This window comes from Prunus mume, linkage group LG2, assembly GCF_029339155.1.
Source record: "Prunus mume cultivar Tortuosa linkage group LG2, ASM2933915v1, whole genome shotgun sequence".
Classification (NCBI taxonomy): Eukaryota; Viridiplantae; Streptophyta; class Magnoliopsida; order Rosales; family Rosaceae; genus Prunus; species Prunus mume.
This window is the reverse complement of record NC_142699.1, coordinates 20275912-20303824: the sequence shown is the minus strand read 5'-3', so window position 1 is coordinate 20303824 and position 27913 is coordinate 20275912. Positions and strand designations below refer to the sequence as shown.

Below are 27913 nucleotides of genomic sequence, written 5' to 3'. Positions count from 1 at the left end.
AACAATACTGTTAGAAACTAGTATGAAAACTAGTTAGAATGTATATACATTGTCCAGGAAGGTGGTTTTAATGCCAGGCTGCTCTCACTCTTAATCATACTTGAAAACACATGAAAAGATTTGACTTATGAACCCTATTAAAGAAGCAACTAGATCAACTTTTGGAATTAATCACTACTACAGATCAGGAAAAAATATTTAATCATACATGGTACTAGAGATTCTAGAGAATATTATGATCACACACTATATGTACTACCTTAATAACTATTAGATTTAATTCACTACATGAACAAAAGATGTGAGGCATGTGGTGAATGCGAACGAGACCGTGCTGCAAGAACATGCTGCCCTTGTACTCTTGAGTCAAAGCCCGTCAACTTATTAGGGGACGTCTCAGCTTGAAACCTTGTCGCTGGCACGAATGATTCTGGCCTGTTGCGGCGCATCATCTGTTGGTCAAAGTTGGTCTTCTCATGATGATATGTTTTGTGGGCATCTCCTGCAATTTTGACAGCTTTTTGGCTCTTACAACCCAATAGAGCCGCGGGACGATGCCTTGGAATCTCTTTGTTCATTCTTGTTTTGGCATTTCTGGTGTTGTTTGGAACCATTTTCATTGGACTTAGCCTTTGCAGATCTTCAGAGTCTGACGTCACAGAGAAATCAGCAACACTGGCAGTGGCCACACTCCACTCTATGCTTGCCTCACTTGGGGCATAACAAGTTGTTGGGGTCATGCATGGGTTGGCTTTGCCTGTGAGGCTCTCTATCTCAAAAAGATCTGAACTTGCATCACTATCTGACTCATTATTGTATATCACTCCACCAGAGTTTGCAGGAAACTCATCCCAAGGCAACATTGTTAGCCTTTTGTCAAGGCCTAGAGACCTGTTCCTTTTCTCAAACACAGGAGAACCAAACACCTCCAGAGATTTCCTCACTTTCTCTGCTTCTTCTTCTTCTTGAAAAGGCATCTTCACTGGCAAACTCCCCATCCCAGGTTTTGAAGATGGGAAAGTAAAACAGTTTTCTCTGCTCAACCCAACTCCCAACTTATCAAGCTTTTGGCTGTTGTTCATCTCAACAAGAGCTTCACCAACAAGGTCTACTACAGCTGCAGGTTTATTGTTAATGGGGCTTGTTGTGCTTGCTTTGCCATGGACTAATGTTCCACTGTTAGCAGCACCATTATTCTTCTTGAAACTGATTTCACCAACATGTTCATCGACATCAACCGAATTCTTATCCGAACAAGAGCATTTGCAACCAAGGCTCGCAAAAAAATTCTTCTTCTGTCTCTGTGCCCTGCTTGTATTACTCTGATAAGGATTTCTCAACCGGCTTTGCAATAGAGAAGTTTGGCTGTTCCAACTTGTTTCAGAACGAACACTTGGAGTTCCAGGTTGAACTCGTTTCTCTTTGTTATGATGGTAATTCTTTGAGCTGCTGCCGCTTTTTGGGCTAGTCTCCTCGTCCATTACTCCATTGAAGTACTTTTCAGCTCCAAATACTCCAATTTCTTCATCTTCTTCCTTCTTTGTTCCCAAGTGATTGTTATGTTCCTCACTTGACTGATCAACAAGTTTACGTACAAGGGTTTCCTCATTGCTACTCAAGTATGAAGAAAAGGAGGCATCACGGTTCTTGTTATTGTCACAGGGAAACGTTTGTGAGAGGTTGGCCTTGCTAGTTGATTTGAAGGTAACCATAGCCATAGAGACCTCAAATTTTCCAAAGAAACTTTATGCAACAAAAAGAAGAGAAAAATGAATTTGTGTCTAGAGGCTAGGGAGAAATTAGATAGGAAGCACACAAAACTACAAAAAGAAAAGGAAAAAGACCCAACAATAGAAAATTTTGGAAATATCAAAGAGAAGAATGGTACACAAGTTTTGATGATGTATATGGAATAACAAGATCTCTAGACTCTAGCTGCAGAGATAAGAACAACTATTCAAATTCAAAAAAGTAGTCTGCTAAGATCCCCTCAGGTACTAAGGTGAAAGAAACTCAACATGGAGGAGCTTTGATTATTGTCTGCTACAAAAAAAGAGGAATTGGATTGAAGCAAAAAAAATGAGGTTGATGAATTCAGAGAGGCTTAGATAAGATAAGGCTTGATTTGCTAGTTGAGAATTCTAGTTCTATATGCAGGCTCATCATGGAACGTGCAAAGTTGTTCATTAAGAGGGTAGGGCCAATGTGCCTTGGGCCTAATTGACATATTGTCATTTTTTATCACGAGGAAATTTTCATTGATAAGATTTTCTTAACATTATCCGACTCACATTTCCATCAAGTCTGTCAAATAGTACGTAAATGTTGGTTCGTTTTCATATTTGTGGATGTGATAACAAGGTGCTTTAAATTTCATTTAAACATCTTAGATTAGGTGTGAACAAAATTATCTTATATAGATACAAGTTTACATCAACTTGATGGGATCCAATCCAATAATACCAAAGAAATTTTCAACTTCTGATTTTCTCTCTAAAAGGAGAGATGAGATATGACTACCAACTTGACCTATGAGGAGGGCCATGACCCAAATATGAGAAAAATAATTATTTTACAGCACCTAAAATTGATCTGTCATACAAGTAAAAAAAAAGTAAAGCCATTTAAAAGAAAAGAAAATAGAACCCATCCTCCTTCCTTTGTTATAATAGTTTAAGACACAAATTCTTTGTCGTCTCAATATCTAGAGACAGATTGCAGTGTCTTCTGAAGTCTGAACACCAGTGATCTGTCAAGTTTTTCTGATGAGTTAGAGAATTATGCATCAATAATTGAGGCATACAATGAAAAGTTGCAAACAGTGCCGGTTTGGTTATTTATGGTTATGGACTCAGGTAAGTTAACCAGACCAGACTAGCATCCTAATTCTTGAATTTCTAAATCATTTATAAGAATTGAAGAACATATGAAAGGATATGAACACTACACGCATTTATTGCCTTCATGCTTGAATTTCTAACCAACACATCTCATTCGTTCCATCCCATCACAATCTATACCATAAATTGCCTCCTTGTTGGCTTGTGTCTTTGATTTTAAGTCCACACAAAACTTTACCATTTAAGTCCAAGACCTCCTTCTCGACACCAAGTGGTCAGATTTAAGCAGCTTTCTTCCATGCCGATTTTGCATCGATTCATTCATGCACTTCATATTGATATGACAAGCATTCATTATCATATACAAACCACGGGAAAACTAAATCCTAGTGGCTTCGAAATGCTATAACTAAAGTATTAGCTAATCTATAATTTAAAAAACAAAACAAAACAAAACAAAACCCAAGAGCGTGTTGAGTTTTGAGAGGAAGGAAACTGAATGAAACGAATAAATAAACTATCATTAAACTCTGCAGGCTGCAAATCATACTGAGAATTTTGAGAGTCAACTAAGGAGGCTAGTATTTGCTCAAATGTTTGGCCTCAGCGGCGTACAAGACAATAAAGGGATTTTAGTAAAATGAATGATACTGTAAACCATACAAGCATATCTTTGTAGCTCTGTCTACTTGTAAATCACTACGAAGGAGAATGGCCAAAGACAGATAGCAAACATAGGTTGTGTAAGCCCTCCTCCCTATGAAGTATATGAAGTACTCGGGCAGCAAAAGTGCTCACTGGAAAAATACACATCCGTGTTAGGACTTGTAACAGAGAACATTGCCAGCTTAGATCCACGCGAAGGCCTCGAAGCTTTTCTTTACGGCATTCATTGTGTGGAGGTGGAGTTCCCACCTGCAACCCAGTACTGCTTGACAGCAACCAATACCTTCTCTGGAACAAGGGGACCATCCTCGTGGTCCACCATTTTAGTATCCCATCTCATCCCTCCAACTATCTTCTTCACCTTAATCAACACATCCACTTCATCACGGAATACGACGGCACCTTCTGGCCGCAAAATTCGGTCCATCTCAATAAGAATGTCTTCCCAATCACATCTGCAATATATTTAGATACAGCTTGTGAGTAGAAGGAAAGAAGAAACAAAGCATTGAATTGATTTAGCATAAGAAACAATCTGGAATGGAAGTGGGTGATTCTACGTCTACTATTGCAAGTATGGCCATCCCAATCACTACTTAACGGCTACCACTCATCTTAGACATACATACACTATTGCTCATCATTGCAGTCGGATTCTTATTATGACTAGTTAATAAATAGTTGGTATTAGATGTACATATACTATCATAACCAAAAGAGTCATTACACCTCAAACTAAAAGGCTTTATGCAGTTTTGTCTTTAAGCAAAGCGCTCAGGGGAACGACTCAACTTTGTACCATATGAAGACCACATTGGATCCAGAAAAATGCATAAAGTTAGAGGCCCAAGATTGAAAGAAGCTAAACAGGTTTAGAATGTCACTGGGATTGAGCTAAATGAGCTTAACATTATCAAGGTCAATCCATGCTTACTGAAACAGCCAGATAATCAGCTTAACACCTCTGTCTATGTATTGAGCCCAAGTACTGTTTTTTTTCTTTTTATATTATTTATAAGAAACTGTAACCAAATATCTCATTGGATACTGATTACAGAAAGGCATTTGTGGATTGAGCCAAGGCTTTCTTCAATAGAGTACAAAGATCAATGCGCTCTTCTTGTAAACTGTGTTCATACCAACATCTGAACCCTCCCGTGAAGATTAAAAGCACACTTAAGAAAGCCTAGGAATAAATGATTAATGAAGATATACTACTTACTTGCCATCGTACAAACTGAAAATACCATGGGCATGAATGAGGTCATATGTCCTTGGGTAAGTAGAGAAACCTTCACACCTGAAATAGCATCACCAGAAAAGAATAAATGATTTACAAATGACCAACATTAGTGACAGATGGGCAATGCTCCAGGGCTTATTTAGCACATAATAGTACACAGAACCTGACATAAAATGGAGGCAACATTTCTTTTACGTCAACCTATTTAGACAGACTACTTCTGTGACACTTTTTTGAAGTTTAACACAAATCTTCAGCTACCAAAAGACATTTTTAGCAGTAAAGGAATTACTAATAGGTATCTTGAAAGCACATACTCCAGAAAGCATGTAATATAATTGAATGGTAAATGAAGGAATTTCCACATAATTTGCTAAAAGGACGCTTTAGAGAAACAATTATCAGATAGGTGGGAGAAGTTCAGAATAGGGTACCAGTCATGATATATTCCAATCAATCCTCGCTCATATATAACACCCAGCGTATTTTTCTCAGCTATTGTGGGCACAACATTCATGACCCACAATTTTGGAGATTCAAGTGCTGCAGCAAAACCACCCAAACCAGCATTCATATCCATAATGTTACGATACCTTCCTGAGTCAATTAGTTTATTGATTCTCCTATATGCATTTACATGCTTCTTCCATTTGTTGTTATCCTCCTCGTAGGCCTCAACAGAAACTCCAGGAACAGACCCACTAGCGATTCTAGGAGGTACAGCATAAAGCCTTTTTGGAAATGGCTCCAGCTCCCCACCAGCAGCTCCATCTGCATTGTTGCTGTCAGGATATGGAGTTATGCATGCCTCCATTTTCTTATACCTGATACCCATCACAATGAAGACAAATTAAGAAAATAAACGTATATCTATGTTAAGCGGATAAGCAAAGCTCAAAACTGAGAGTCTGGCCCTTTTGATGCAAAATTTAAAACTAAAATTTATATAGCAAGGTTTTTTTAATGCAGATGATAACGAACCTTGTGCTACTACTAAAGTTTTAATGTACTAATATCTGAATACCATTAACATTGATTCAAAAGTGGTCGCAAATTGAGAACACAAATTGGATGCCTGTAAAGTTATAAAGGGAGAAACTATTGATCAATTTCTTTTGTCAATAAATAACTGAATGAAGGCCTGCCATTTAAAAAGAACGACAAACACAATGTAAAGTACAGGAAAATACCAGACGGCATCTGCTTCATCAGATTTGCAAAAGGTAGCATGGGAGCCATCTTTTCTGTCTCCACATGAATCAGTATTTACCCTCTTCTGCCAAATGGCAGTTTCACCCTTCTCAGACTTCTTCTCCCAGCAAAGAAGTTTAGCAACTTCTTCGATCTTTCTCTGTTCCTCCTCAAGCTCCTCCCTCGGACGCTGCCATGATTTGTAATTATTCCTCCAATTGATTGGAGGACCCGAAAGCACCCAATAACCCCCAGGCCTAAGAACTCGGTCAACTTCCATGAGATATTTTCCATCTGTGCATAAAAAGATAAAAATTTAATGTCACAAATGACTACTGTTTATTAGACATCAACAATTCATACCAAGTAGAAGTGTTTTGAGTTTGGTGTATCTAATTCTTACCATTTACTCCCCAAGGAATCAAACAACGAGAACAGTGAGCCATGTCAAACGCTCTGGATGGATATGGCAGCTTTATTGTTCCCAGAACACCAATAACTGCAGGTACACCCCTTTCAAGAGCAAATTGGACCTGTGCCTCATGGGAATCTCTGGGTGCAAACGACATGGCAAGAACATTTCTACTCAACAAGTACGCACCCCAACTGGCAACCTGAGCAAAATATACCATTGTTACATCATATGGATCACACATATAGAAGAACGTGTTAAATTTCCTCTCAAGAAAAGAAAGTGAAAATAAAAACAGATGGAAACAGGTGAACTGGTGGAACACAACATACCCCACAACCAGTGTCCAGTGCAGTTCTAACTGTCCCATTCTTTATTGGTATCACAGAAGCAAGCTGATCAATATACTTATCTGCCCCTTGAGGAAACTGTGTTCCTCCACCAGGGAACCTAAACACTTTACCCTCATATTGGATCCAGTTCTGGACAGCCTTTTCAACAGTCAAGCTCTTATAGGGTGCATTCGCATATGGTACATAGTCACGGCTCTTTGGCCAGGGGAATGGAGTTACATATCCCTTTGGTGCTGGAATAAGGCAATGTAACTTCTCTTCCTCCGGAGGGCAATGTCTCTCTCGATAATTCATATCGTCCCTTGGGAATGTCATTGCACGCTTCTGATCTTGGCATGGGGTGTAATCAGTGTAACGAGGATGACATGGTTTGAAAACTTTGGGCTTCGATTCAGATTCATCGATTTTCCCAGCTTCACCAGCATGGTGGGATTCAAAACTTAAACTTGGAATGATATTGCAGTCAGCCCCATTCTTAGTAATCTCTAAAGCTATACTATCTCCCTTCCCAAACCCACTTCTCTGCCAAGCACCCAATATATAGAAAAAACAGCACAAACCAGCTACAATAAATATTTGTACTGAGCTCCTAGTCCGACCATCTGCGTTCGTTTTCAGAGCCATAGCGCCTGAAATAATTACCAAAGTAATTTATTACAACAGAAAACGCAATCTGAAAAATGCAAATTCGAAATCAGCAATCTCACATACAAACACATTTCATCACAAATCTGTGTATCAAGAACCACAAAATCAGCATTAAATTTGCTTAACTTAACATCATATAAACACTATTACAATTACAAGAAAAAGCACTGCATGGATTCAGATGGGTTCAGAACATAAATGACTAATGGATAAATTGACAAATCAATCACCAAACCAACAGAGCATTTAGAGTTATCAAACCTAGTGCGATATATAAATATTTCCTGTTACCAAACTTGATATGTCCAAAAAGTAACTAAGCATCCGTTCAAAGCAAGCATACCGTTTAATAACTATAAAAAGCAGAAAACTTGTATAAGCAATCCATACTGGGTAATGCTCTGCTTGTTTAGAAATAGTAGGTAAGTGAAACAAAGATGGGAGCTTCGATTAAAACTGTATAGTTTTTGTTTCCCAAATGAGATCCAACAGAGAAAAGAGCTTCACTGCGCTGAGTTTTGATTCAATTCAGCACTACCCTAACAAAAATGGACAAAAATGGCGTATGTGGATCCAACTCTAATTACTCAAAGACGACACTAAATGAAGCAGCTGATTAAACACAGATTGGTTAAGAAAAGAAAAGAAAAAAGGAGAGAGCAAATTGCGTACAAAAAGAAAAGAAATGGGGCGGGATGACTGGGATCGCTTACCAATCGCATAAGGAAAAGCGGACACAGAGGGTCGAGATCTATCTATCAGACGTAGCAGAGAAATAGGAAACAGAGGAGGCAATAAAAAGCAAAAGAAAAAGGGGAAATCTCAACTCTTTTTGATGTGTGAAATGATGGTGAGAGAGAGAGAGAGAGAGAGAGAGAGTGGAGAGGAGGTGGTAGATTCACTGCTCAGTCTAATGGCGGTGAGACGTGTCGATAAGTCTCTGAAAAAATCTCAGAACGCTTTAAATGGGATTATCAGTTGTTTTGTGAACTTGTGACATTCCTGTGGGGAATTGGTTTTTTTTACTCTGTTGATGCGCAAACAAAAGAAAATAAAAATGATAAAATATAGTACGACATGAGATCACGGTCTCTCTCGCTATTAATTGAAAGTATTAATATATCAAGGACAGCATGAACCAGACAATCTAAAATAACAATTTTGGTGATATTTCATAAAAATATATAGAGTTAATATTTTTCTTTAAAATAAATAAAAATGAAAATTAACTTTTAAATGTGCATGCACCGTCATGCATCTATGTGATGAAGATAAACAGATCTAATCATGTTACGTGCCATTATGCCTCCGCAATGAGACCACTTTTTACATGTAATTATCACATTAGTCATTTTAATAAGAAACGTTCTAAGTCGTTATAAGGACATTTTTTATTATTTTGAATGTTTAATATTTTCTGTATTTCTTTTTACTAGTTCTTACGCATGTGCCAATTGGTTTTATTTTTATTTTTTATTTTATTTTTATAATTAAAAAAGATAATAGGTAGTTGTGTTTTATAAAAATAGAATTCATTATCTGATTTTCTTTTAATTTTAATTTTTTAATATAAAAAAGTATAAATTTACTATATTATTCTTATTTAATTAATAATTTTAATTTTTAATGTTTGCATTAATTAAGAATATTTTTTAATATTTTAAATGTTTTACCCTTTTGTTATATATATATATATATATATAATAATAAACGATTGGTTTTTTTATTATATAGAAATTATACTTTTCCACCGAATAAGCCTTTGTTATTACTTTGATTAGTAAGTGTTTGGAGCTTGACACTTTGACAAGTGTTCACTTGCTTTATCGGTTTGTTAAACAAACGCGGATGTCTTACGGGACCCACACGCAAATTAAGGTTGGATTCCTATAGGAGATGGTAAAAATACAGTTGGCGGGGTATGTGGGACCCGTGCCCATAATATATCAATACTGGGTATTGGTGGATCACCGGATCATCAGGACACTTGTTTATTTGGTTGGGTCAGAAATCATCTCCCGGAGTTCATCTTGGAGGATCCACATTGGTCGTTTGATGGAGTGGAAATTATGGTACGGCGATGTGAAAATTTCATAATTATATGTGGGAACAATTTTAATTATCAACTTCCATCAGTTTCTTACATTTTTTATATATAGTAAATTTGACTTACAAACGATTAAAAAAACAATCAAAATGATTACTCCAAACCCAACAAATGCATAACTAGCATAGTCCACTATTCTCTACCACATTATTACATCCTTCCAAGTTCGATCAAATACCATTTGCAGAAGCGCATCATAAAAGTGGATTTAATTAGGATCCAATATTGACAATGTGATGGAGTGGACTTGCAACCCATAAAACTTGATAAGCTTTGAGTATTATTGAGAAAAATAACTTTCCGTTTGAATGAGGGAAATAACTTGAGATTTAGCTAAAAAATGAGAATTGTTTTGACAACTTAAGCATGGAAATTATAAAATGATGCGCGAAAACATTTGAGAAAATTAGGGGTCAAGATTCCTAAGTTTCATTTCCGCAAAAAGATGCGTCATTTCACTACTTTTAAATAGCATGAATTTGTTTTTCACTATAATTTTTGTAATTTTCAAAATTTGATGTTCATAAGAAGAATTTGAATCGTAGTGGCTCATGAATTTATACCCAGAATTTCATTTTAGTTGAATATAAATTTAGGAATTATTGAATTTAAAAATACAAAAAAAATTATAATGGTTGACTAGTTGGCAAAATGATAGATAGGGATGATGCGAGAGTTAATGCCAAGAACTAGACTGGCCCCAATAAAAGATATTTGCAATGAATTGTCAAGGGGAGGAAGCAAGCCAAGCAAGAGAGAAACGTATGCCTTTAATTCGAGGACCACCGACATGATGTATGCATTTTGGCATTTTTCTAAAACTTGTCATGTCACCGAAGTTTTTCACTTCTTCAAAAAGTCAAATGTTGTGTTTCTTTGATGCAAAAGTAATAGAAGGGATCATATATAAAATTACAACATACACGCACCATAATACTATTTGTACCACATATACTGGTCATCTCTCTAATAAACATAAAGCTCATTTATATTAAAGAGGTAATTAACAATATAATCAGTAAGTATAGTACAAATAACAACACTCGTATATTTATGTGGTGTTAATTTACGAGACCATATGATGTAGGGTATGTACAAATGGCATGTTTTAAGATGAGTAGGGTGAGGAGGGCGGGCAACAAGGCAATTGGATGGTTACAAACGCAAAAGCTGTTGAAGCAAAACGATCTCAACACCGACAGGGCGGCAATAGGCAAGATCTTTAATTAAATTCAAAATTTGAAATTAAAATATAAAAATTGATAATGTTGGATCAACTTTCGCTATCTGCTTAGATAAAAAATTGTATGGGTGACCGCGCTGTCCCATACAACTCACGACAATACAAAGAATAATCTCATTATTATTATTTAAATTGCAATACGACTTTATGTAATTATGTATTGTCAACACAAACTTGAAATGTAATGCAACTCACTTGGCATCACTTATTATTATTATTATTGGCATCTGCTTTGTATTATAAAATTAAGGTTGCAGAATTTTGTTTGTTCCCCGTGGTTTTGTAATTAGGCATAGAAGAGTTTGCCGGATTTAGATCTGATCCAGCCGCTGACTGCTTCCACATGAACTCAATTTAAATTATGATCACAAGATCCTACTTAGCACCTTCCAAATAACATAGTCAACAAAAAAAGTCAGCTTCCCATATGGATAAAGTCAAAGGAATCTCATCAAAACAATTGCATTAATAAAAGTACAACCCGGGGAAGTTGCCTTGGAGTTGGATGTACCTTTGGTTTGGCGATGTGTTACAGTTCGACCCTGAGGTCAGGACAACAAAGAAAACAAAAGGCTATATGGAAAACTGCCGAGGCAGCTAAAGTAACAACAATTAATCACACACACAAACTTCTTAGCAATATAACCACATCAGGCCTTAGTTTGTAATTGGTATAATGGGGCCTAAAGGCCCAAAATACGAAGAAGCAAAGGGGATATTAAATCTTAGAAAGCCCGACACAAGTTTTTTCACTGGGGCTCAAACCTCATCCTGGTACAGCCTTATCCCTCTCTATCTCCCTCTATCTATAGTCTGCATGCTAAAAGAGAAGAGAAGCATTAAAAGCACCCAAATTTCACACATCAAATTCGAATACATTACTAAAACCAGCAATGGTTTACGCTCTGTTCACATCTCTAGCTCAATCTTCATTTTCAAGTTTCTCAGACTCACCCAAGCTAAGTTCCTCCAAATACCAAAGCCATGGCCTTTTTGTCAACTCCCACAAAAGCTTTAACGCCAAATTTTCTCCACGCCAATCAACCCAGCTTACAAGGCTCAGAAATGTCAGAAGGTCGCCTTACATTTGCTTTTTCAATGGCGGAGGAACGCCCAAAGGCGATTTACAAGAAAAGGTTATCACTTTTCAGCTACTAACTCTCAGTTGACTCAAACAAAACGACTCTGATAAAAAAAGGACAAAAGTAAACATTTTTTTGGGTGAAATTCGCAGGAAACTGGAAAGCAGTGGCAGATTTTGAAGCGATGGGAGGTGCCCTGGGAATGGCAAACAGTCTCCTTAACATCACTTGCTTGTGGACTGAGGTGGGTTCTTAGTATTTAGTCTGTCAATGGTCATATAACTATGTTTAATGCTGGATTAATTTTTTTCCCAGGCAGTTTTGTTTTGACAGGTTTGGTAGAGACAGCGGCTATACCGTATTTAGGACTTCGAGTTCAAGATTTGAGTATAGATGAAAAGGCAGAGATACTGTTCCTTGATCAAAGGTATGTATTATTACATTGTAGTTTTACTTGTAATGTTGTGTGTTGGATTGAGAATTTTATGAGGGTCTAATTGGTTCAGTTATTGTTTTGCTAGTATTACAACTGCAGCTGTACTTGCAGTTCTGTATACTGTTGCCCGCACTTTCCAACCGCTGCCACAAGACGTTTATCGCTATGGTACTGATTTTTCCAACTCCTTTTTACTTTATAGTAAGACAACAAAGACACAAACACACGCACACACAGAGAGGTGAGAAAGGGTTCACGTTATCCCATTTTCTTGTAGTTGTCTCAATGAGATAACACTTGTTGTAGCTTATGTATGGACTGCGATTGATGCACAATACTAAATTAGGGGTATTTGAATTTGGCTAGTAGGTCATTGTAATACATGCTTTGTCATTAAGTAGAGACAGACTTTTACCATATAGTTGCAACATTTATATTTGAAAGCTCATCATTGCCAGATTCTGGTTTGTTTAAGCCTATATCTAGACTGTGACCCATCGAGCTAATATTAGCTATTGCTGTTTCAGATTTGAAGGACCCTTTCAGTCTACAAAAGGGGTGGCTTTTGTGGGCAGGGATTGGTCTTGCTGGTGCAATAGCTGCCATCGCAGTGACAGGGGCTGCCGCGTCCTTGTTCAGAGGGGAGAGCCCAGAGAGAGAGGTTTGAATTGATTCCTACCCTATGATTTCTCTCTTGTTATAAAGTGCAGTGGACACAAATTCTATGATTCCTCAGAATCAATTCCACCATGTAAGGAATCATATATGTGATTTTTATTAATTTTTACTTGGTTTCAGAAGGACGCTTTAGTTAGCTTGCTTCCACTGATTGGATCTTCAAGTGTCAGGTACTTTACATGGTTTTTTCATTTTTGTGCATGTTCTGGGAATTATAGTATTCATAGGCTTAGGTGTTGAAAATTTTCAGCACTAGGACTTGAGGATTCAGCAAGTTGATTCAGCTGTTGTTAATCTTCATTGCAGCACTGCTTGCTTGCTAGGCATCACTGGAGTTTTGGCTCCAATTCTTGAGGAAACTGTATTTCGAGGTTTTTTTATGGTTTCCATGACGAAGTGGTATTTTTCCTTGTTTTCCCTTTTATAGAGTTGCATAATATGCCTACAATGATTGATTATTTCTCTCTACATTGCTCTAAACATGCATGGTAGCTCCCCTAAACTTCCTTACAATTATTTCGAAAGTTTTCTCAATAATTTCTGTCCATAGATTTTGTTATCAATTTTCAGAAGTTTAAACTAGTGTGTTGGAAAGTAAAGGCTGGATTGACCCAAAAAAATAAGAAAGTAGAGGCTGGATTAACTAGTAATCTGTCATCCAGGCGATATTGTTTGGTTCACTCCTAAAACTGCTTTGCTTAATTAATTAGCCAGATTCACAAAATTCTACAAACAAGAGTGAAGCCTGAAGAAGTGTTAAGGCTGAGAAATATATGGTAGAAGAAACTGCTTTTGTAGCACTTATGTAGTAAAAATAGCAGAATCATCCAAATATATGATATAAGGTTTTGTTGAGTTGGCTTAGGATGGGATTAAAATTCCTTGGTTTTAGCTAGTTTTAATATAGTTAGATACGTTATTGGTGTCAACTGTTCATTCTCGAGTATCTAGCCCTTACAATTTCTTTTTTGCAGGGTACCTACACCAGTTGCTATTGGAATAAGTGCAGCTGTATTTGCACTTGCACATCTCACTCCTGGAGAGTTTCCACAGCTGTTTGTGCTAGGTAACATGTTTACTTAAAAAAATTTAAAAACAAAATTCTACATCACCTTCAACATACATTAATGTGGTTTAGGTATCCCCGAGCACAATTTATCTCATGTACTGTGTGATCTATATAGGCTCTGCTCTGGGATTGTCATATGCTCAAACTCGCAACCTTTTAACCCCCATCACAATACATGCTCTCTGGAACTCAGGAGTGATATTGCTTTTGACCTTCCTTCAGGTAAACATGATGATTACCAAGTTTTGAAGTTATGACCCTGTATAATCTTTCTCAACAATGATTTATTTTCAATGTGGATTACTAAAACCGATCTTGCTTGTTTGTGTGACAGCTACAAGGGTATGATATCAAGGAATTGCTGCAGACAACCTGATAGGAGTTGAGTTTCTTTTTCATTGATGATAGAGAGTATTTTCTAAGGGGTCCCTAGAAGTTACAAGCGTCTGTAAGTCCTGCAACTGCCTGCAGTTTATACTTGATCATGCTTGGCCATGGTTTTGGCCATATTCTTGTTCAAAGAGCAATATCTCCAATTCTAGGGCAAAAATGCGGTTTTTGGTCCAAACATAAGCCCCCCAGTTTTCATGAATTTGGGCAAAATTTGTGAAAATTATAGCCCTCGATAAATCTGGAATGTTCTAATTCTCTTAACCATGTATATGCCACAAGTTGGCTCCCTTTGGCATAGAAAAGGGTTATTGACCGAAATGGTTCCCAACTTTTACTCAAATCTCATTTTGATCCATGAACTAAAATTTCATTTCAATCGTCCTTCAATTCTCCATTTAGTATCAAATTGGTCATACCGTCGAAGTCTATCAATTTTGTTCATTTTGTTGTTAAATTGAAGGGTAAAACTGTCCATATAATCCCTCACCTCATCACCCCCAAAACCACCTCACTCCCTGCCTTCTTCTGGTTCTTCGCCCAATAGATCAAATCAAATTAAGAAAATCAACATCCAAGAAATAAAATCAGAAAACCAAATCAAGTAATCAATCAAAAGAATCACATCAAAAACCAACCCACCACCAAACCAAATAAAACCCAACCATGCTTCAGCCACCCAACTTCCTCTACACACCGAACATCAGCTTCACCGTAGCCCCCACCCACCCCCAGTTCAACCGCAACATCCTTCCCAACCACCATCGAAGCCACCCCATCACCCTAAATCCACCCAAGATTAATCCCCAATCCAAATCACCCCAAATCCACCCAAGATTAATCTCCCCACCCAAACCCCCACTGTGATAACTAATCAAAATCAATCAAAAAATTGAAAAAAAAACCCAAATCTCAAAGAAAGAGACGGAGAGATTGATGGGTATGTGGATTGGATATTTGGGAGATGTGTGTTGATTCAAAGGTGTGGGTAGTTTGGCCATATGGGTTTGGATCTGGTATCAGATGATGTAAGTTGTTATGGGGTGGGGGCTGTGGCTGGTGAGTGGACTACAGTAGGTTGCTGGTAAGAATCAATTTTTTCAATTTTTTTAAAAAATTTCTAAGTTTTATAATAGTTTCCTTTAATTTAGGGTTTAGGTTTGTGACCAATTTGATATTTCTATTATTTATTAATATTTTAATTCATTTGGACGGTTTTACACTTATATTTAACGGTAAAATTGACAGACTTTGACGATAGGACCAATTTGATACTAAATAGACGTTTGAAGGACTATTGAAACAAAAAATTTAGTTTATAGACCAAGGCCATAAATGGTTTTGGCCGTTGCCGTATCTTGGTAACGATGAAGGAAAACTACAAACTGTATTTTGGCATTATCATGCCTTGGCCAAAGACTCTAGCCATATGTTTCTAGCTATTTTGTTTTGGCTTTCTTGTCTACCATTTTCTTTTCTCAATAATTTTTTATTTATTTTAAAGACAACGAATACACGTATTATAGACATGCGTACGTATTCTTCACGTTTAATACACGTGTTTATTTACAGAAGTTTCATCTCTCATTTGCATGAAATTTGGTCATTTGTGAATTTTTAAGCTCAAAAAATTAAAATTTTAGATGATTTTTGTAATAAACAAAATTTTACAAATTCAAAAAAAGAAAAAAGAAAAAAAGAATCAATATTATATAGTGGCCAAGCTTTTCGTTTGAATTTTGTAAAAATTTTGCCGAATAAAACACGTGCATATTTTATTCATACTTTTTCATTTCCGTATTTTACTAACTAGTGGTTCTTCAGAGAAGAGTTTCCCAAGAAAAAAAAGAAAAGAAAGGAGATAACATTGAATAATGTTGAATGGAAGAGACGAAAATTCAAAGTTCCAAACCGGTTAAATTTAATGTTCACAAAGGCGATAACATTGAATAATGTTCAATGACACTAGCTGAGCCCATTTAAATGGGGCATGACATGGTCTAAATACGATTATTGGCGGGCTGTGCTAGACACAGCATGAAAGCATGGACATGGGCTGCGCTTGGCGAACCAGCGCCCAACATGGCCCGTGCTTGGCCTAAACCTGCTCCAAGCATACCTCACTTAATTAATTTATTTTTGTCAATGACCACTTTACATAAATCATCTCTTAGCTTTGTTCCCCTTTCGATATCTACATATAAGGACTTTGATTTGGTGGCTTCTTCTTCCAACAAATCATAAATTTTCATATTAAATAAATCCTCAATTTTTTTTGTCCCATATTAAATTTTCAATTTTTAGTCTCATATTACATATAAGAAAGGTATGCACATATTATAATTTTTTTGTTTAAATTTAATATGATAACATGAGAAGAACCAAGTCAGAAGAAAATTAATAGGTGTAGAGTTGAAGATGACGAACCAAGTCCTCAGAAGATGTAAAGTTTTCTTTCAGATAGCTCTTTTCATGAGTTTAATTTTACATAAAGGCAGTGTGATGACGAGGCATTAGAGGGCTTCTCATGAAGTATGGAGATAAAAAAGCAATTAAGTGAAGTTGTTATTCATGGAGAGCTTTGGTGCTATCTATTGTATGGCTGCGGATGAGTTTAAAGTATGATCTGATTAATGGCTGAGATACCTGCTGGGATGTTGAAGGTTGTGTAGATGATGTCTTATTTTTCCCATGACCTACTTTTATTCTCAATCATCATATTGATTGTAGATTCATAAAAAGCATAACTCAGCATACTTTTCTTGCACAAGGAACAACTAGATTATTTTATAAGTTCATTCTTTTTTAGCAATTTGCATGCATTTGTTGGGCATTCTAATAATGTATTTTGAGTTTGTCAAGTTGAACGGTGTCCTGGCTGCATAATGCAGAACATACAATTGAATGTTTTTTAGTGAGACAAATTATTAATTGAAATATTTATCTTTGTTAAAAATTTTCAGGACTGTGAGCGCAGAGCACTAGTAAAGCTATTCCGGCATAGGGAAGAGCCATCTCCTCCAGGACCTCCACCTGTTACTTGATCAGTAATTATTATTTGCAGTTGTTCTGGTAAGGTTGATTTGATGTTCAGTGTTCAGATTCCTAACACTTTCTGACTGGACATTAGTTTGGTAAAAAGCCTCTGGTTCTATTTACCAAATTCATCAAAGTTTATGAAAGACCTTATGCGGTTTATGCAGGGATGGAGACTGAAGTGAAAACCAAGCTAATGTCAGCTGCTTGTCTGGCGAGATTGAATGGGTTAACTCGTTGTAGGCTTGTAGCTGCTGCTGAGCCTGAATAGCTGGTGGTTTTTGTTGTTGTTGCAACTTGCACCTGACCATATAGGATACAGAGAGGAATTTAATTTAGCATTACAAAATGATCCAAAGATCGGACAGCCACAAGTCTCAACTGCTGTTTCAAACTGGGAAAGGCAGACCAAGCAATGTTGTTGAGGACATTGGCAGGGAAGGGACTTATTTTCCTCTACTGTAATATTCAATTCCATACCCGACTTTCTGATTTTCCTGAAAGAAGGGTAGTTTAGAAACTAACAGGTCGTAATATTCGTTTATATAGTCCTATACATTTTCAATGTAGAAGAATTGAGCTCACCTCCAACACATGAAGGGATGATAGCCATTCTGTGCTTCGTAGAAATTCATTAATATGTGACATTCATCCAAATATCTATGAAAACTCATGTGGTTCTCATCTCAACTGCTTGCTAACATCAAACCTTTCAAACAACCAAAGTGAGTTAAAATCAAACCTTGCTCTTTATTGGTTGTTGTACGTACGATTTTTTATTACTCCTTTTATTTGTAGAATACATACAAGATAAGTTGGCAAAAAGGTTTCCTCGATTGAAAAGCTTTTTTTTGTTTTTTTGTTTTTTGTTTATTATTATTTATGTTTGTTAATGGCTCATACCATCACTGTAAGCCGAGCCTATTGCAAATCACCACGTGGCCATGGATGGTTGCATTAAATGTACACTGACCTGATCATACATAATGCCTTGGCTATCAGTCAAAGGCCTCCTAGTCGAAACCTGACAAAACAAAAGGTGAATCAGTGTTCGGGCATTCAGATACCGACCTAACCACTATGGTGCCGTGTATGACCAGAGGCGCATTGATGACCAAACAAGCATGATCAGACCCTTGTCAAGTCAATCACTCCACTCGTTTGATAAACAACATGGCAATTAAGATAAATCAGTTAATGTACTTCCCATCCAAAATCAGGTGTCGTCTTACCCTTTGATTTCCGAGTGAATCATTTAATATGCTTCCCATCCAAAGCCACATGTCGCTTTATCACACAATCCTTGTCAGAAAGTATGGTGATCAAAACATGTCATTTAATGTAACCCAGTCCCACTAGGGGGAAGGAAGATAAATATCTTCCCCTTTAGATATCTGTCTCTCATCTTCCCTCTATAAATACCCTTCACCTACATCAGGACGAAGGTAATAAATATTCCACTTTGCAAACGCTACATACATTTTCTCCATCTCAAAGCTACATCGGAGGGAGTTCAACTGGTAAAAACTCCAATTTGTTCCTATTCTGATAATTGTTCGAAGTGTGCATGTCTCCTCCAGAAAGCATTACGACCTAGAGACCAGGTATAGGCCCTGACCTTGATCCAGATTCAGGCTGTACACTATAAGAGAAGGATACACGGTTTACAATGTTAAGGATACACGGTTTACAATGTTTGTTTGAATACTAAAAATGTAGTGAATAACTAAAAATATGTTCATAAAAGCAAAAGAGCCTCAAATAAAGTTACAACTAGGATTTAGGATTTAGCAGCTTCGAGTTTAAGGACACTAAGGGTCGTTTGATACGGCGGACTGTTATGGACTAGACTAAATCCTAGGACTATCTCGAATTAGCTCGGATTGACCTATACTTGATTAAGATCTTGACCTACGTTTGGTGCTACGTCGGACTACGAAGTTGGATTGTAAAAATAGTGAAGACCTATGTTTGGTGCTATGTCAGACTAAAAAATAATTATTTACATATTTTTCAAGTGTATTTTTGCTAATTTTGTTCTAAAAAAAGATTTAAAACAAATAAAACTTGATATTTTTTAAAGGCTAAAATTATCATAAATAATGAAAAATATATAATTTATTAAATAAAAAATTATGGTATTTTGCTTGATCTCAACTGCATGTGCGAATAATCAAAGTTTTTGTTTTTAATTTCTTTCTTTTTTCTTTTCTCCTATTTCTCAAAGGCTGACAAACCCAAAGTCCCAACACAAGATATGCAAACTTCTCAGATCTAACTTCGGATGTTCTTTGTACTTAAAAAAAAAAAAGAAGTAAATTTAGGTTTTAGCCATAAAAAAACTTTCACTTTTAGAAAAAGCCAAAGTTTTTTCAAAAAGATGAAAAATCTTTTAACTTTCAAATCAAAGACATTAAATGTAAAAGATTCCTTAGAAATCCAAAAATAAATAAGAGCATTTTGTCCATTTTGACTTCTTTTAAAAAATTTCTCTCTCTCTTTGGATTTTTCCAAAGTCTCCAAAAAAAAAGGCGTGCAAACTTTCCGATCAAACTTCTCATTGAACAAGTCACGACTTTGATCCTTCCTCTTTTTAGCTTTTTCTCAAATTTTCTTCCCTGCCAAACACTCTTCAGTTGTGATTCTCTCACAAATTTCATCAATTCTTTCTCTAATTTTCTTCCTAATCACTTTTCATTTACTCAATTTGTTCATACGATGAACGATTCAATCCAATCTCACGCCTCACCATCATCTTCTCCACTCTCTGAGTCTGCCATGGCTGCTTCGACCCTTGCACCAATTCAATAAATCATGGCTTCTATTTGAGGGCCCCCAAAGTTGAGGCCCATGGTCGTCGCCTTTTGAGCTCAGGGCCGACACCGTGCACTATTTTGATAGCCAAACAGAGACCCCAAGACTCGTCATCCCTAACGCACTTGTAAGACCAGACCTCGGACTATTTCAACGACCATCAGCAGCATCAAGATCTCAAGGCGATTACTGGGTTTCAAGCCTTTTCGATGAACTTGAGCTCGAAAGTGAAGGACTCGACGTCCATTGCCTAGACTCATGTCTAGGTGAAGAAGAAGAAACTGGTATCGCGTTGGACTCGAGTGTTCTGTTTTGCGAGCTCACTATTTTGCGAGCCCTGTTTCAAGCTCGCTAAATTAGAAGAGCGAGTGAGGCAATTTCTTTTGTTGGTGGACTACGTAATCTTATTTAAGTTAGACCCCTCCCTTACCAAATATAGGTTTCAAGTGTTATTTAACATAGTCCAGTTTAATCCTTATAAAAAAAAAAAAAAACATAGTCCAGTTTAATGAGGGCTAGTTTGGCGTCGCTGTGCTTTTGAAAAACTGCTTCATTGAAAATAATCACTGTAAAAAAAGCAGGTGTTTGGTAAATTGTATTTGAAAAACTACTGTGAGTAGTCAAAGTATTTTAGTAAATTTTTATCAGAAGTGCTTTTAGCATATATAATAACCGAAAAGGGCATGATGATGAAACTGTTTGTTTTTTCTTTTTTTCTTTTTTCTACTTTAAAAAAACAAACAAACAAACTTCACTGCATAAATTTTTTTCTTTTTTTAATTTACACCTTTTTTTTAAATAAAAAATTGTAATATACAATTAGCAAACATATTTTACCATAAATTATAAATTACTATTGTAGCACGTCATCTCACATCCTATTTTTAATTACATGTATGTACGTGGATGGATGATGCCAATCACCAAACACCAATATCATTTAACACTTCATTAAACACCCATTTGACAGTTTTGACAGTGTCCAATTTTCATTTATTCATTTTCTAAGTTGGAGTTTTCAATTAAAAATTTCTCCTTATCTAAGTTAGAGAGAGAGAAAGTTGAGGTGTGTATCCATCAAATGGGTTCAAATTAATTTAACCTTTTTCAGACCTCATTCATACGTCTTTGTTGCTTTTTCACTCTTTGTTTTTGTTTTTACCTTTGTTTTTCTGGAGTCTGCTTGCTGGTGGTAGCAGATGGGTTTCATTTTGTAGCTTTCCTCTCTCTCTCTCTCTCTCTCTCTCTCTCTCTCTCTCTCCCATTCTCCCATGCCGCCGCCGTCTCTCTATTTGATCCCCACGCCGCCCAAATCCGACATACGCACTGCCCAGATCCACCAAGCCATGCCCACTACAAATACGAATCTTGGGGGGTTTTTCTTCTATTTTAATTCAATTTAATGAAGTTTATGAATCAACTCTCTCTTTGCCCTGTGTATGTGAATAATGTGAAGATTGGATTTTGTTTTGCTGAGGAAGATGGGGGTTGGATTTTCATTGGCTGGAGATGACGAGGTGGGGAAGCTGGGGATTGAATTTTTTGTGGTTGGAGTGAGGAAGAAGAAGAATTGATATGCAGAGAGAGAAAGGAAGAAAAACCCCACCCTACCCCGATATCACCACACCCAACCCCTTCCTCCACGCCAGGCCCACACGACGAACCCCACCCAACCCAACCACCACCCTTGTTCACGTTTTCTTCTATGCATTTGTGGAGTGAGGAAGAAGAAGAGAGAAGAATTGAAGTTTTCTTAGATCCCAAATCTAGGGTTTTCCGATCAAATTCAATTTTTTTTGCAGCTCTTGTTATTTTTAACGCTGCTTATTTTTTAATCACCACCATCCCAAACGCACCCTGAGGCCTCCCAAACCATAGCATCATCTGAAGACCATCTCCTCCAGGTCGCCATCTCTTCCAAGGTATTCTTCCACATCTCTCGATACCAATTTGACTGCTTTTTCATATAATTTGATTCTTGAAAAAGACTCTGTTTTCTTTAAAAAGATTATTTCTTTGCTTATTTGAAGAATTTAGGGCTTCCCTCTTTTCTGTTGAAATCTGTATCGGGGTTCTTGATCTGTATGCACTATTTCTGTTTGTAAGTTGAGATCTGTATAGGTTCTTGATCTGTATGCACTCTTTCTGTTTGTAAGGTGTATCATGAGACATCCGGACAAAAATCCTGGTCTTGATCTGTATGCATTCTTTCTGTTTGTATGCACTCTTTCTGTTTGATCTGTTTCTTGATTACAAAAATCCTCCACAAGCCAATTCGTTTACGTATGCCTTATCTTTCACATCTAAATCCAGTCCAAGCTTGAGAATCCTGTGGGTCCTTTGATAAATCCACAATGTAGAGTTTGATTTTTAGCACAGAAGGATTGCTCTCTTTCCTCAAGTGTCTGGTGTCCTCCAAATCTAGGTCTAACACCGTTTTCTACGAAGCGAAGAGGCAGCTAAGGCTCATGATCAGTTCTCCTGTGTATTTTCTTAGGCTGTGTAAATCAAGTCTGCATCATCTTCTATACATTGGAATCGCATGTGGTAATTATTCATTGGTGATGGTTATTTTTCCAAAGTGTTCTTCGGTAGCAGTCCCCCTCACAAAAGCTAATATTATACCGGCTTCTTCCATCATTTCACCAAATCCAATCAAACGTGTTTAACGCTTGTCAAACACCATCCCACATAATATTTTAGGATTCAATCAAATTTCTTGCCCTTTCGAATATCTTCCCTATCTACCAATTCGAGATCCAATCTCTATAAATTAGGAAGGTGTGCGAGCAAGTATGGCATGAACAACCAACCAGAAGAATATGCTAAAAGCTGCTAAAAAAAGTGACTAAAAATTCAACTGCATCTTCATAAGCTACAGCTTGATAGAGACAAGAAGTGTTACCTTACTGCTGGAAACTTCTATGAAGTTGAAATGATGCCCCACAACTAGATGTTCTTGATATAAAAGAATCGGTTTTTGCGAAGTTTAAGATTGAAACTTCAAGCATCTCCGAGAAGTAAGGCCAAAGTGGCTTCTACGCGAAGAGGCAACTATGAGAAGTGGGAGAACCTCTCGCTTTTGCGAGAAGTATTTTCTACAATTAACAAAGCGTCAATATCTACTAGCTGCTTGGTTGTCGAAGATGGTGCTTTCGGGGTATGATTTAGTTTCTATTTTGTATTTTCTATTTTGAATGAAATGTATGCGTTGTTATTAATTAGTGTGCTGAATGGTAAATGACACTTCAAGCATTTCCGAGAAGTTTAAGAATGTGTTGTTACCATTCAGAACACTAATTAATAACAACGCAAACATTTCATTCAAAACAGAAAATACAAAATCAAAACCAAATCATACCCCGAAAGCACCATCTCCGACAACCAAGCAGCTAGTAGATATTGACTCTTTGTTAATCGTAGAAAATACTTCTCGCAAAAGAACTAGAGGTTCTCCCACTTCTCCTAGTTGCTTCTTCGCTTCGTAGAAGCCACTTTGAAGCCTTACTTCTCGGAGATGCTTAAAGTTTCCAATCTTAAACTTCGCAAAAACCGATTCTTCTATATCAAGAACATCTAGTTGTGGGGCATCGATTTCAACTTCATAGAGGTTTCCAGCAGCAAGGTAACACTTCTTGTCCTCTATCAAGTTGTAGCTTATGAAGATGCAGTTGAATTTTTAGTCCCTTTTTTTAGCAGCTTATAGCATATTCTTCTGGTTGGTTGTTCATGTCATACTTGCTCGCACACCTTCCTAATTTATAGAGATTGGATCTGAATTGGTGGATAGGAAAGATGTTCGAAAAGGCAAGAAATTTGATTGAATCCCCTAAAATATTGTGGGATGGTGTTTGACAAACGTTAAAACACGTTTGATTGATTTGGTGAAATGATGGAAGAAGCCGGTGATAATATTAGCTTTTGTGAGGGGGATACCGAAGAACACTTTGGAAAAATAAGCATCACCAATGAATAATTACCACATGTGATTCCAATGTATAGAAGATGATGCATACTTGATTTACATGGCCTAAGAAAGTACACAGGAGAACTGATCATGAGGAAACACAAATCTATATTGATTGTACCAGTATTTCAGACAAATGGCACGACTGACAACTCTCACATCATTGAGGTGGTACGGCTAGCTGTAACGTTGAAGCATAATAAGAGTCTAAACAGCCCCTTTTCTAGGGAGGGATGAGGTTGAAGGTGCCTTGAATCAAATGTTCCTTACCAATTCGCCGGGAGTAGATGGAATGCATGCTTTGTTTTATCATAATTACTGGGATATATTGGGTGATGATGTAGTGGCTTTCTATCTAACTATTCTAAATTGGGGAGCCAGTGTGAAGGAAGTGAACCACACACTCCTGACTCTCATCCCGAAGGTGCACAGGCCAAAGGTTAGTTTCAACCAATCAGTTTATGCACAGTGCTATATAAAATTATATCGAATCTTTGGTGAACAGATTAACTGCACATTTTGAAGTTCTTAGATAAATTAAATTTCTTGGTGTGTAACTTTTTTTGCATTTTGGGTTATTTGAGGCAGGCAGATAAGCTCCTCGGATTAGGGAGTTTAAGGATTTGGGTATGCACTGGTTTTTTTTTTTCTTCAGTGGAAACTCTTGTTCTTTGAGTTCTTGAAATTCCTAAATTAGATTTTTTTTTTAAAAAATTAAAAATTTAAATCTCGTTTTACTTCCTAAGTGTATTATAGTATGTAAATATATTTGAAGAGTATAGCCCCGCGGCTATACTTGTTGAATATATGCGTATATTTAGAAAGTATACCCACTAAACTTCTTAAATATATCCACATATTTAAATAGTCTTGCCGTGCGGCTATGCTGCTCAAATATATTAGAATATTTAAATGATACGGCGCGGCTATACTTATTAATTATTTAAATATATCCATATATTTAAATAGTCTAATGTCTATATGCTCAAATATATTCAATATTTAAATGATATAACAAAGACGGCTATACTTTTTAATTATTTTTGAATATTTAAATAGCACACAAGACCGCTATGAGCCTTAAGAATTTCAGATATTTAAAGAGTATAGCCGCTGCTATACTTCGATATATCGCAAGCTTCCTTATGCCATGTTCTAGAAAGGTGATTTACAGCAAGATCTTACAAATTATAAAAATAAAAAATTCAAACTCACAATACATACGAAAAATAGTATATCACATATGTCAAGAATTATATTGCTTATTGGTTGCAATCATAATTGTCCTCGACAAAGGGATAGACAAATACATTCTAAGCAAGAAAAATTGCAAGAGATAGACAAAGAGTAGCGATTTAGCAAATATCTTTCAAGCTTTTTCCCCATTAAACACAATAGAAAGAAAAAATCAAAATTTCAGAAACTAAAAAAAAACCTTGGATCCCTTTATGCATTCATATCCTACATGAAAAAATGTTTTATGTAAAAATATTGACTAAGTATGAAAAATGGTTTTTCGGAAGAATCATTTTCTCAATATAATTTTTGGCGGCTTTTATTCCTTATACATCAAATAAGAAAACTTGATTTTATGGGATTTTAGTATGAAGTATATATTGACTTAATGAGCCATCATTTTTAGCCTAAATCATATTTTGCCCTAAAACTGATTTTTCATATTTTGATTTGGTGGGAATTTGATTTTTTAGTATTTTTATTTGAATCCAAATAGGGGGTACTTCCTTATTTACATTGTAAACTTAAGTAAATGGAGTAAAATAAAAATAAATAAAAGTAAAAGGACAAAGACATTTACTTAAATGCCAAAATGAAAATAAGGTAATCAGATATCCTGAGTGCATAACCAACAACCGAACAATGGCAATTTGAAGTACTCAGCCGTAATAGGTCCACTACAACACATGCGACATATCAAAACGTAAAGATTTGAAATAATATACAAACATAAATACATAACAAGATATTACTTTTAAAATATAAAAATATGTGACCACACAGTGTGGCTCCGCCCCTCACAACCTCAAGTATTTTATCATGCATAGATTGTGGATCAAAGTTATCGTAAGTTTCATCTTCATTGTGCCACAAATCTACACCGCCCATGTAGCTTCCAATATTTGCAACAAGTACACCTTCGGCATCCTGAAAATGTGTCTAAAAGTCCAGCACTGATAATCTCAAAGTTAGTCAATCATGATATATCCAGACAGCCAAAGCTCAAGCAATACGGTGATGATTTCTGAATCAGCAACTGAAGTGTTGTGTCTTTATGGTTAAAATCTTTTCATACGTACTCACCTCGGGACCTCTATCTCAACACCATCTACTTCAAGTGGAACTTGCCAAGGAAAATCCACATTCTCTTGCATAAAGGACTATATTCATGAACTGCAGGTATATAACAATTGCAACAACATAACTGATGTCAACAGCTTAAGTAGGAAGTCTCTTGCATGAAGGACTTTATTCATATCTACAGAGAGGCCACCACAACTACAGAGAGAATAGGAGAGAGAGAGACCACAACTACAACTACAACTAGTACAGGAAAGTAAGAAACCAAAGACCTTCTTTAAATATTACCCAAAAGCCACTTGTAACTTATAAGATCTACATCTATCTATGTACTTTCACACACCAAAGCAAAGTCAGATAGATTAAAAGAAAGCTGGACTGGAGCATTCAACTATTTTCTGCCACCCGCTATTTTCTCTTCCAAAGAACGAAAACCACTTATCAAAGTCAAATTTCCAAGACTACCCATCTCACTAAATCTAAAATACACAGAAAACAGAAGAAGAAAAATCGGTTTTGCATAAAAACAAAGTTTTATATCAATATCAAGGGTCTGAGTCTGACCAAATCCATAGATCACATTACAACAAATGGCTGATCAAAATGAGTAAAAGCTGGACATAACGCATTTTTGGTTCATGTGCCACTACACAAACAGCATGTCTTAGTTGGTACTTTTCCATGGCATAACTGAGTTTTACCATAGCTAGTGAAAAGGAAGTTTCAAAGTGCAGAAAGGACGTGCTTGGTGGGGTTTGGAGAATGTTTGAGTAAGATGAAAGCCATGGGATTGCAACTTATGCATATAAAATTGAAGAAAAGTGACAGTTAATGATGACCTTGATCCAGAAACAAAAAGAAACAAATGAGAAGATGCCCACAAATCAGCTCAAAGAAAATCAAAGTTGATGATGACAAAGTGTGACGTAAACTACAAATGCAACCAGACTCAGAGGAGCAGAGGCAGAGCAGCAGGATTGCATATTTATTAAGTTACCTTACTTAACAGGATTTGCATATATTCTTTTTTTTTTTTTTTTTTTTTTGGTAACAAAGGGGGCTAAGCCCAGACAACAACTAAATATAAATCAATCTAGACCTTAGGAGGACACCAGTAATACCACCAGGAGGCAAAACAAAGCAATGAATACCCATTTCCATCTCATGCCCCATCTTGACCAGAGAATCAACAGCAAAGTTAACCTCCGTGAATGTGGTCCAACAAGTACATGAATGTGGTCCAACAGAAAAAAGTACAAGAATGTGGAAAATACAATCTAATTTCTAAATTCTAAATTAATAATGAACTTTATAAACAATACAAATACGTGTTATCATTTGAATGGACTTGTAACACAGTGTAAGTATTGTTGAGGTCCAAAAATCCATGGTTAGGCCCAAATGAATTTCCGCCCAGACAGT

General features: G+C 36.5%; 3 protein-coding genes and 1 long non-coding RNA gene across 6 annotated transcripts; 2 read left to right on the top strand and 2 right to left on the bottom strand.

Moving 5' to 3' along the window:
• Nucleotides 1-137: 137 nt before the first annotated feature.
• LOC103321586 (protein PHYTOCHROME KINASE SUBSTRATE 1) lies at nt 138-2118 on the bottom strand. Its single transcript, XM_008223406.3, has one exon. The coding sequence runs from the start codon at nt 1716-1718 to the stop codon at nt 285-287; it is 1434 nt and encodes a 477-aa protein (XP_008221628.2). The 5' UTR covers nt 1719-2118; the 3' UTR covers nt 138-284.
• A 1222-nt stretch (nt 2119-3340) lies between these two features.
• LOC103321585 (S-adenosyl-L-methionine-dependent methyltransferases superfamily protein) lies at nt 3341-8446 on the bottom strand. Of its 2 annotated transcripts, none has more exons than XM_089045563.1 (7): nt 8067-8446; nt 6685-7334; nt 6344-6554; nt 5940-6234; nt 5184-5573; nt 4729-4806; nt 3341-3961 (listed from the first exon to the last, which is right to left on the bottom strand). In XM_089045563.1, exons 2-7 carry the CDS (start codon nt 7327-7329, stop codon nt 3730-3732), a joined length of 1851 nt encoding a protein of 616 aa, XP_088901689.1. In that variant the 5' UTR covers nt 7330-7334; nt 8067-8446; the 3' UTR covers nt 3341-3729. The 2 variants fall into 2 exon arrangements, with proteins under 2 accessions (XP_088901689.1, XP_088901690.1); XM_089045564.1 differs by having other exon boundaries at nt 6685-7378; nt 8067-8284.
• A 3008-nt stretch (nt 8447-11454) lies between these two features.
• LOC103321584 (CAAX amino terminal protease family protein) lies at nt 11455-14679 on the top strand. Of its 2 annotated transcripts, none has more exons than XM_016792337.2 (10): nt 11455-11839; nt 11938-12029; nt 12105-12212; nt 12307-12389; nt 12749-12882; nt 13023-13069; nt 13206-13298; nt 13874-13965; nt 14084-14190; nt 14303-14679. In XM_016792337.2, exons 1-10 carry the CDS (start codon nt 11597-11599, stop codon nt 14342-14344), a joined length of 1041 nt encoding a protein of 346 aa, XP_016647823.2. In that variant the 5' UTR covers nt 11455-11596; the 3' UTR covers nt 14345-14679. The 2 variants fall into 2 exon arrangements, with proteins under 2 accessions (XP_016647823.2, XP_008221625.2); XM_008223403.3 differs by having other exon boundaries at nt 13020-13069.
• A 6468-nt stretch (nt 14680-21147) lies between these two features.
• Nucleotides 21148-24850, top strand: LOC103321583 (uncharacterized). The gene is made up of 2 exons (XR_016124659.1): nt 21148-22130; nt 24344-24850. It is a non-coding gene; the product is annotated as an uncharacterized LOC103321583 (long non-coding RNA).
• The last annotated feature ends 3063 nt before the right edge of the window (nt 24851-27913 follow it).

Bases quoted from the DNA above. Each gene is read 5' to 3' on its own strand.
- LOC103321586 (XM_008223406.3), bottom strand. From the start codon at position 1,718: ATGGCTATGGTTACCTTCAAATCAACTAGCAAGGCCAACCTCTCACAA.
- LOC103321584 (XM_008223403.3), top strand. From the start codon at position 11,597: ATGGTTTACGCTCTGTTCACATCTCTAGCTCAATCTTCATTTTCAAGT. The intron at 12,883-13,019 runs GTTTGAATTGAT...ACTTGGTTTCAG, and splicing joins GGGAGAGCCCAGAGAGAGAG to AAGGACGCTTTAGTTAGCTT. The intron at 13,070-13,205 runs GTACTTTACATG...TCTTCATTGCAG, and splicing joins ATTGGATCTTCAAGTGTCAG to CACTGCTTGCTTGCTAGGCA.
- LOC103321585 (XM_089045563.1), bottom strand. From the start codon at position 7,329: ATGGCTCTGAAAACGAACGCAGATGGTCGGACTAGGAGCTCAGTACAA. The intron at 6,235-6,343 runs GTAAGAATTAGA...TTTTATGCACAG, and splicing joins GATTCCTTGGGGAGTAAATG to ATGGAAAATATCTCATGGAA. The intron at 5,574-5,939 runs GTATTTTCCTGT...GATGGGTATCAG, and splicing joins GATGAAGCAGATGCCGTCTG to GTATAAGAAAATGGAGGCAT.